Source organism: Candoia aspera, chromosome 12 (assembly GCF_035149785.1).
Source record: "Candoia aspera isolate rCanAsp1 chromosome 12, rCanAsp1.hap2, whole genome shotgun sequence".
In the NCBI taxonomy this organism is placed as follows: Eukaryota; Metazoa; Chordata; class Lepidosauria; order Squamata; family Boidae; genus Candoia; species Candoia aspera.
Window position 1 is genome coordinate 17905785 of NC_086164.1, and position 9871 is coordinate 17915655.

Below are 9871 nucleotides of genomic sequence, written 5' to 3' on the forward strand. Positions count from 1 at the left end.
TATTGTCCGTTTTATGAATTTTAGTACTCCAAAAATAGGCGGGAAATTATCCTCTATAATTCAACAGTATACCACTGACCTTCAACAGCACAACTTGGTGGACTCTTGAGCACAAAGAATGGGCTTGGGGATGCCTGCATCCTCACTCTAGATCAGTGTTTCTCAACCTTGGCAGCTTGAAGATGTGTGGACCAACTCCCAGGAAGCTGGCTGGGGAATTCTGGGAGTTGAAGTCCACACATCCTCAAGCTGCCAAGGTTGAGGAACACTGCTGGGGAATTCTGGGAGTTGAAGTCCACACATCCTCAAGCTGCCAAGGTTGAGGAACCCTGCTGGGGAATTCTGGGAGTTGAAGTCCACACATCCTCAAGCTGCCAAGATTGAGGAACCCTGCTTTAGGTTGTTCCCTTTTGGCTCAGCGCAGTGTTTGAACCCAGCTACTGTGACTTCCTGGGTGAGCTCTGCTGCTTTTGTAGACAGCATGGGAAAAATCTGTCTACTAACCTCTTTAGGTAAAGGTTTCCCTTGACGTAAAGTCCAGTCGTGTCTGACTCTAGGGGGCGGTGCTCATCTCCATTTCAAGGCCGAAGAGCCGGCGTTTGTCCGTAGGCACTTCCTCCGTGGTCATGTGGCCAGCATGACACGGAACGCCGTTACCTTCCCGCCGAAGCGGTACCTATTGATCTACTCACATTGGCATGTTTTCGAACTGCTAGGTGAGCAGGAGCTGGGACGAGCCACGGGAGCTCACCCCGCCGCGCGGTTTCGAACCGCCGACCTTCCAATCGGCAGCTCAGTGGTTTAACCCACAGCGCCGCCGCGTCCCTTACTAACCTCTTTGGAGGCTTGCAAAAAAGAATAAAGTATGTTCTTCCAAGTAGCTGTGGGAAGAACGAAGCAGTGTGTCTGCTCCCCGTCCGGTCCCATTTCTAGGCTGGCCGCTGGATTTTCTTTCTCAGGAGTGGTGCAGAAAGCTGGCCGCTGAGCGACGAGAACGGGTTTGTCCCGTTTTGCCCAGCCTTTTTGCTGGTGCTCGTGAAACTCCAGGCGCGGTTTCTTGTCATCTGCAATGTGTTGGGTTTAGGGCAGCTTCGTTTTCCCTGTCCACCTGAGAGCTGCTTGCTTTTGCTTCTCTGCTTTTGTTCCTCGGTCTTCCTTGCTCTTCGCCAGGATTCTGCTGAGTATGGAGCCGCCCTTGCCGGATGACGCTCAAGAGAAACTTCTCTACCTCGCTTCTGTTTACACCCAAGAAGAGGGCTCCCTTCCCAGTTCCGGCTCAACTCTGGACTTTGGCAGGCAGCCCGTTTACACTGTGGAGAGCTTACTGAAGCTCAGTGCTGCTGCCCGCAGATTCCTGAAGAGAGCAGGGAGGCGAGGGCTGCTGCTGGGAAGAGTCAAAGAGGAAGGGTTGGCGGAGGAGGAGGAGGAGGAGGAGGACGAAGAAGACATGGACACTCAGTCACCGTCACAGCAAGAACCTCTCTTGCTGGAGGACCCAGGAGCTTTGGCCGAGAAAAGGAAAGCGCTTCAGGGCACAGCCTGGCAGGTCAGCTCAGGTAAAACCCAGCTTCAGGTCGGTTGGACTTGGCAGATTCGGCATGTTAAAAGCAGGAAGTAGGCCTTCGTCGCATACTTGATCTCTGAATGTGTCTCTCTCTAACCTGTGGTTGGGGTGAGTGGAACTGGAGGCAGGGAAACGGCCAGGGAGGGATGAAACGTCCAGCTTAGAGGACTGTGCGGATCCTTGGAAGCATAGTCTAGAGCAGTGCTTCTCAACCTTGGCGACTTTAAGATGTGTGGTGGACTTCAGCTCCCAGAATTCCCCAGCCAGCATGCTGGCTGGGGAATTCTGGGAGCTGAAGTCCACCACACATCTTAAAGTCGTCAAGGTTGAGAAACAGTGCTCTAGAGGAATAGGCCATGTGTCTTTTAGGCTTGATCCCTGGTATCTCCAGGTGGGGCTTGGAACCTGCCTAAAACCTTGGGGGTCTGCTGCTCAGGAAGAACAAAGGTGGGGGCCTCTCTGTATTGCTGAACTCACAGCATAATCCATCATTATCAGTTGAGCTGACTGAAGCGGGGGGTAAATCATAACTAGTCTGAAGCTAGATGGGAGTAGTGTTTCTACTCTGTCCATCGGTTTCCAGTGTGCATCCTCAGGAGGTGAAGTAACATGGGTGACTAGGCTATAAACCCCCTTCCTTTTTCCCAGCTAGGTTGGGCTAGCTGTAACAGGAGATGAGACCCTTCCATCCTCTAAGATATCCAAGCTGCTATTGGGCAAAGGGAGTCTGGGGAGACGAGACTGATGCTTTCCCATTGCCGCGATCTCTCTCGGGCAATTACACATTTAAGTTTCTGGGGTGATGGAACAGCCTGTTGTTTTCTGGTGATCACACACATCACGCTTCTAACAGTATCTAGAAAATCTTCTCTCTGTTCAGCCCCACCCCCAGCCAGGCTACTTGATCTTGCTAAGGTCTATCTGTTTAATCCCCCCCCTCCCCACAGATGAGCTGAAATGGAGAAATTTTCCCCTGGGAAAACTGCCTGGCCAAACAGATGATCCTGATACCCTGGTAGTGGATAACTACACCGTGATGTCGGCTCTCGACCAGCTGGGGCACGGAGACAGGAAAAGTTCCCCCGACAGCGTGTGAGTATTGCACTGGGGATTGGGGGGGTTCCCACTGTCCAGGAATGGTCAAAGTTACCTCTGGGACAAGCAAGAGGGAGGCTGGGCTGAACCATAATGATTAGTGAGGAAGGCTTTGGGACAGTGTCGTCTCTCTGTGCCCGTCCCTCTCAGTTTGAGATGCCTCCAAGGGCTGCTGCTCAGATAAAGTGGGGTGAGGTACAAGTTGCAGTGATGTCCTGAGCTGTCTAGGTCAGGGGTGGATATTCTAGGGTTATGCAAGTATTGGGGACTTTGAGTCCAACAATTCCAGCTAGCACAGCCAGTGGCAAAGGGTTATGGGAGCTGTAGTCCTAAATATTTTGGAGAGTACCAGATGGCCCTGGCCCCAAAGGTAGAAAAGGTTAACAGCGCTGTTGGGAACGGGTAGCAAGTTGTGTTAACCCAGATCTGATTTATGATTTACAGCTGCCTTGAGCTACAGCTTAAGCATTAGGTTGGATTTTTTTTTTTAATTTCCCTTCATGATTTAAAAATCCACTTCTACTGCAGAGTTTGGAAGAGCCTGTTCCCTTTAAGTTCCAGTACTGAAATGGTAGCATGAAAATAGAGGAAAGTTGTTTCCTTTAAAAGTCTTAGGTTCACTTTAGGCCTCTGAAGTTCAGTTGATGGCTTAACCGTTTTCATGAACTCTAATGAATTAGGCAGCACAGTCTGGATTTTTTAAGCTATACTTTCCCTGTGTCGGGGATATTTTATTATTTATAAAATAGGGCTCACAAAGTTTGATGCCCTCTCCCTTCTCCCTGATTTCATTGCCACATGAAGTTAGGGGTTATACTCTATTTCTCTTCTGAATTCCAAGTTGTGTAGCCCAATGTCATGAGAGAGTTGCTGGTTTTGACCTCTGTATGTGTTTAGATGCAACAGAGCACACTACATAGTTTTTCTACCAACTTTGGTATTCAGGCAGGTATTGTTCTAAAGATGATCTCATTACTCCTTCAGTCCTGGAACCAGAAGGCAGGCTTGACCTCAACAGATTCACCACTGGAGACTGGAGGATTCCTAGTGCAATAACAAACAAGCAGCTACACCAGGGCAGGAGTCAGGGCCAGGGTGTGTTGACCCAGTGGGCGCCTTGGGAAGGTTTGAAACCCCCAGCGTTGCACCCTCTGGGCCCAGCTGAGTTGCTACAGAATGTTTGACCAGTAAGATGTTCATACCTGGTAGCAGCCGTTGTTGTGGTGTTTTTGCCACAACACATATTATGGCTTTGACCCAAAACCATGACCAATTCCTGACTTTTTCTTAGACTGTAATCTTTAATGTGACTAAAGGGGAAAATTACACCGAGGATGTCTAGAACTACAGAGTAACTATGTCTAATTAGGTTTTAATACGGTGAAATATATAATCTAAATACAAACGTAGATCAGATTTGGATTGTGTCTTCTCTTTAAGCACTAGTTTTTAGGGAGTGGTTCTTGGTGCGCTTCCCACAAGCCAAGTGGTCCTGGGGCTAAGAAAAAGTGGAGTCCCTGGCCTGATCTTAGTCTGCAACCTGCCATCTTCTTGCATACAGTCCAGCCAGCCCTTTAGAGAACGGTGGGATCTGGAGTATAATACTATAATTTCTGGCCTTTGCAGTTTGTAGTGCAGCTTGGTATGCAGTGAATACTTTAGGAGGGTGGCTTCTAATTGTCCATTTCAGCAGTAGCTGCAGACTTGCATAATTCTGTCATCCGGAAACTAATATTGGTTGTCACAACTATGGCAACTGTGACCAGTTATATCCACTTCAGCTTTTCTTGTGCAACTGTTGAAACTCATTAGGTGTGGTTAAGTAGGAAGTACAGAAGGGAGATGCAGAAAGTTTCCCATGCAGTCACATGGTATCTTTCTAATGGGATTGTGGTTATCCCAAATGTAGTTTTGATAGCAATTCAAGATTGGATCATGCAGCTTAATATATTGTATCTGCATAATTAACCAAGATGAACCCATTCCTATAGGGTAGACATGGGAATCTTCTATCAAGGATGTATGGAAAAGGGACACTTTGCACATCAGTTAGATCAAAGTTGTAGGTATTCATGTTGTTTTAAGGCTGCTGACTGCCCTCCTTTCCCCCGTTATTGAATATAGTCCAATTATTCAGCCAGAAATGTGCAAGTAGCTTTTTCATAAGTCAAATTTGAGATTGCAGTTTGGCTGACTTTCCTGAGGGACATAGGCATAATATGCAGTCAGCAAAGTGCGTATTGTTATGAATCACTACTGTTATTACAGTGTGACACTTGGGAATTCATTTCGGATGGTATTTGCCCCAGATGCTGTGGCAACAATAGAGCTACAACTTGAATCCTGGATTGTCAGATCTCTGATTCAGAACTCACCTGGTTGATGAGTTTGCTTTGTGGCTGAAAGACGCTACAAAGTGTCTCCTTCAGTGTTTGATAATTGTGGCCTACTTTACAGGATTTTAATAGATCCCAATAAACAATGCAAATGCTAGCCAAGTTTTGCATTCTACTGCTTACATTAGAGCACTCAAGTCAGACATTTCATAACACGTTCATATTATAGCTATATTCCTACAGAATTACAGGAGTCGAATGAAAGAGGCCGAGTTGTGGGTGAGTATCTTCTGAAAAGCAAGTGAAAAGACAGAATCTGATACAGAAAGGCAGAAAGTGGCTTGGGAGTTTTTCTCACACTTGCAAATCCTGATCTCTCTCATTAGTTGTTAATCCAATTGAAAGGGATTATGTAATAATAGAGGACTGTCAAGGACTCTGAGTCGCATCTCAGTTGTTGCAGTGACAGCAGAGTTTCCTGGTGGCTGAAGTTCACCAATATGGAACATACTGGCCCTTCCTCAATTTTTAGAGCCCCTTTTTGTTGGCTTTATTGCTTGCTGTAAAAGACCCGGGACTTCTGTCTTCCGGATGGCATCTAAGGTGATGTGAAAGTTTCCCCTTGACCCTCTGCCGAAAATACATGCACCTATCCACAAAGGGTTGTTGTTTTCTCTGAATCAGTTTTACGTGTGATTCCGTCCATCTGTTTGTGGCGCTCTCCTTTCCCTTCGCTGTCAGGTGACTTGAGATTTTGTTTGAATCCTTAGCAGCCTTGGCTCTCGCAAACCAGCAGAAGGGCACTTACTCCATGAGGAGGAGTTTGAGGAATCATTTGAATAACTAAGTGTGGTTTGTGGTCTTTAGAGAAAGAAAAGGAGTTTATTCTGACTTTGAAATCATGCTCAGGAAGCAGATTTTCTTGTGAGGAGGCAGGGTGGTATTGTGTCAGCTGTTAGTCTTAGAGTTTTCACCTGTTGCTGAAGGGTAGAGAGAGAAGCTGAATGGGCTGAGCGTCTGTTTTCCCCGTCTGCTTTTGCAAGCCAAAGAGGAAGAACTTGACTGACATACAGGATGCATCTGCTTTCCGGGAGAAATTGAGGTTGGACAGCGATGCTTTCAAAATGGGTATAAACGTTTCTTTCACAAAGCTTTGCCCATTTTAAGTTCAGAGCAGTGCCATTGAAATGTTACATACTTTGTCTGCATCACTTATTCTCAAGAGTGTGAAGTCCATTTTGTGTAACATCCAATGTTGGTAACATCAAAAAAATCTCTTTATGTCTGTGCTACACCCTGACATCAAATCCGGCTAGACCGTCATTGAGTGTTGGTCTGGATTTCACAGAGTATCAGGTATGTGGGACAGTGTTGGATGGAGCACATCAGTGATGGGTAAGAAGGCTTGAACTCTTAAGGTCAAACTCAGAGGAACTCAAAGTGGAGCAGTATTACTGTTTCATTATGAAAATTAAATCTGGAAGGATAGCAAGTAGGTGGGTGGCCAATATGAAAAGTAGCTTAGGAATATTATACTAAGAACTGTGTAATTTCTGAGCCAAGGTTAGTAGCTCAGGGCATTACCAAGTTAATTTATACCACTGTTTTATGGAACAAGAAAATTATATATATTACCCCCCTTTTAAAAAAAAAAACAGGTTTGTAGCACTTGCATGTACATCAATACGCTCAAAAGCTTTGGGCAGCTGCTAAAATCTCAAAATCTGGAAGGAATAAGTGGGGGAGGTGATTCTATTGGTTGGAAGAAAGAGCTTCTGTGATTATATTGCTCACTGTATTGTTCTTGTTCTACCCCATGAGTAGATCACTGAACTGTCTCCCAGTGTGCTAAGCCACAAATCACTTAATTTCTGGGGTTGAATTTCTCTGGATTCCAATCCGTTCTGTTTGATTGATTGATTACAAACATTTATATGGCTGTCCAATTCATACACGGCTCTGGCAACATACAACAAACATAAACAAGAAATCGAAACCATAATCATTAAAAATAATGCCAGTGTGTAAAAATGGCAAGCTGATAAAATAGATCTTATTTTATTTTATTATATTATTTTTACGTAAAACTTTATATAGCCATCTTGAATCAAACTCTGGGCAGCTCACAATCCCAAAGTAAAACAGTATCTATCCACGATTTAAAAAAAAAAACATTAAAACCAAAAGATCTAGCACCACAGCTAAACTTCCCCATGCAGTTCAAAGGAAGTTCATCCCACGAACCTTGCCCTCTCCCGGCACCTGGGGGGAAGCCAGTGCTTCTCAGAAGACTAAAAAGGTGGGGACCTGCCGAACCTCAGGGGGAAGGGTGTCCCGTGGGGCAGGGGCTGCCATGGCATACACACACTTCCCAAGTCCCGTAAGATAGCAACATTGAAGGGAAGAGGCTAGGAGGGTGCCCGCCTTGTCTGATCTGGTAGGACGCACAGATGTCCTTACAGAGAGAGTCCCACAAATGACCTGGTCCAGCGCCACGTGGGGCTCTAAAGGTAATAACCAGCACATTGGATTGCACCTGGAAGGAAACTGGGAGCCAGTGCAGCTCATGCAACGGGGGTGCAACGTGAGCAGACCTAGGGGTGCTCATCACCACACACACGTGGGCTGCTGCATTCTGGACCAGTTGTAACTTCCAGGTGGCCTTTGAAGGCAGCCCCATGTAGAGCACATTGCAGTAATCCAAACAGGAAGTGACCAAGGCATGAGTGACTGTGAGCAAGGCCTCCCAGTCCAGGAAAGGGTGCAGAGGCTCCCCTAGCCATAGCTGCCACCTCGAGCAGGAACCATCAGTCTAGGAGGACTCCCAACTCGCGGGCCACCTCAGTCCAAGGAAGTGCCACCCTGTTCAGAGTCAAAGGTGACCTATCACCCCCCCTGAGGGGGCCAAAGACCAAAGCCGCTCTGTCTTGCCCGGGCTGAGTCAAAGCCAGTCCCTTTCCATCCAGACCCTCACCGCCTCCAACAGCATCACCTGCCCAGCTGGGGTGGAGATGTATAGCTGGGCATCATCAGCATACTGATAATACCGCACCATATGCCGTCAGATGATCTCCCCCAGTGGTTTCATGTTAGAGAGGAGAGGTGAAAGACTGGAGCCCTGGGTCACCTCACACTGCAGGGACCTGGGGCTTGACCTCTCCTTCCCCACCAACACTGGCTGGAATGGGCCACAGAGGAAGGAGAACCACCACGAAACGGTTCCTTCTGCTCTCAACCCCTGAAGCCAGTCCAGAAGGATACTGTGGTTAATGGCATCAAAAGCTGCCGAGAGATCCAGGAGGGCCAGAATGGTGGCACCACCCTCATCCCAAGCTCTCTAAAGTGTGACCAATGCCATTTCAGTGCTGTGCCCCAGTCTGAAGCCAGACTGAAAAGGATCCAGATAATCTGCTTCATCCAGAGCCCTTTGTAGCTGAGTGCCAACCACCCCCTCAACAACCTTCCCTTTTTAGTTTGAAGACTGGATTGAAGTTGTCTAACACTGTTGAGTCCAAGTATGGCCTCTTGAGGAGGGGTACCACCACCCCACACACAGAGGCATTGACCACCGCTTGGACCCAGCCAGAAGGGGGATGGCTCTAAAATCCAGGTGGCCACACCCACGACCCCCAGGACCGTTCACTTCAGAGCCTGCAGGTGCTCTGCTGATCCCTCCTGACCCAGAAGGGACAGGGCCATTGGGTGGCACTCAGAGGACACAGTGAGGGCAGAGAAATAAATCCTTTCTGCTCTTGCTTCTGTCCAGTCAGATTCAGTTCTAGATCAGGCCAGGACGGCTCCCCTTCCTTTAGTCTGAACTAATTTCCCTACTTCCTGCCTCGTTTTTTCAGCGGGGCCCCGTAACTGTCCAAAAGCTTCCTAAAGGAGTTTGGGCAATGGGAGCAAATGTGTCCATTAACTTGCCTCTCTTTTGTGCCCGGTGAGTACATTTCATGTGTGTCTGGAGCAGACGGCGCTCCTTTCCCCCAGCTTTTCCCACATGATGCAATCAGCACACACTCGGTTGAGTCATTGTGTGCTGCAGTTCTTTCGGCTCACTGTCGCCCTTCCTTTTTCCACAGCTCATCAGAATGGCCTGGCTTTCTCACAGCGGGACTCTTATGGACCCAGAGCGAGCTTCATAAGTTAAGGAGCGGGATTCAGCTTTTCTGAGGGGGCGATTCCGCGCCAACGACACAACCTAAAGGGAGGCTTTTCTTGCTGCTCGAGGAAGAATGCTGTGCCTGCTCTTTGCAAGTTATTTTGGTGCAATGCAGCTAATTCTCCATACTAGATGGTTCCTCCTGGACATTTAAGGGCTGTGGAGAGGCGGGCACAGCTAATCCGCAAAACAGAACTGCTCACTGCTTAAACTCATTCTTGCATTTCAATAAAATGTTTCGTATTTTTGGCAGATAAGTGCCTTTAAAAAAAAAGCGTATGTAATTCATAGGTTTGAATAGTACATTGTTGCTATGTTAGATTCTCTTAAGGCTTTAAAAAGCATTTTGAAATACACCTGCTGTTTGTCCCAGATCTGAACTTCAGAACAGATTTAAGCTTATTGTGAAGTCATCTATGAGACGACGACTGTTTTGTTTTTTACAAAGAGGAAACAAACAAGCTGTTTCAGAGACTGAGCTGGTGGGTCGTTTATTGAATACACATTAATACCTGGATATAAAGCATCTCTACAAAGGGTGTTACACAGAAATTGGAACAATTCAAACAGAGGTGGGGAAAAGTCCTAAGATAATGATTGAATAAACATTCTTACCCAGACTGGTCCCTAGAAACCAAAGGTTCAAGCAGGCTGGGGGTCAGGGAAAGCAGGTTAAGTGATCATGAGCATCCTCAAACTGCAGGAACAAGCAAG

The 9871-nt window shown here is 47.1% G+C and overlaps 1 protein-coding gene across 1 annotated transcript in view; it reads left to right on the plus strand.

The window, feature by feature from the left end:
• The window catches only part of LAS1L (LAS1 like ribosome biogenesis factor), a 30010-nt gene extending 20604 nt beyond the window's left edge, over nucleotides 1–9406 (plus strand). Inside the window, exons 11-13 of the mRNA XM_063313682.1 lie at nucleotides 1171–1556; nucleotides 2512–2656; nucleotides 9078–9406. Coding sequence (XP_063169752.1) covers nucleotides 1171–1556; nucleotides 2512–2656; nucleotides 9078–9168 — 622 coding nt within the window. The 3' untranslated portion in view covers nucleotides 9169–9406. The remainder of the gene's footprint in view (nucleotides 1–1170; nucleotides 1557–2511; nucleotides 2657–9077) is intronic.
• The last annotated feature ends 465 nt before the right edge of the window (nucleotides 9407–9871 follow it).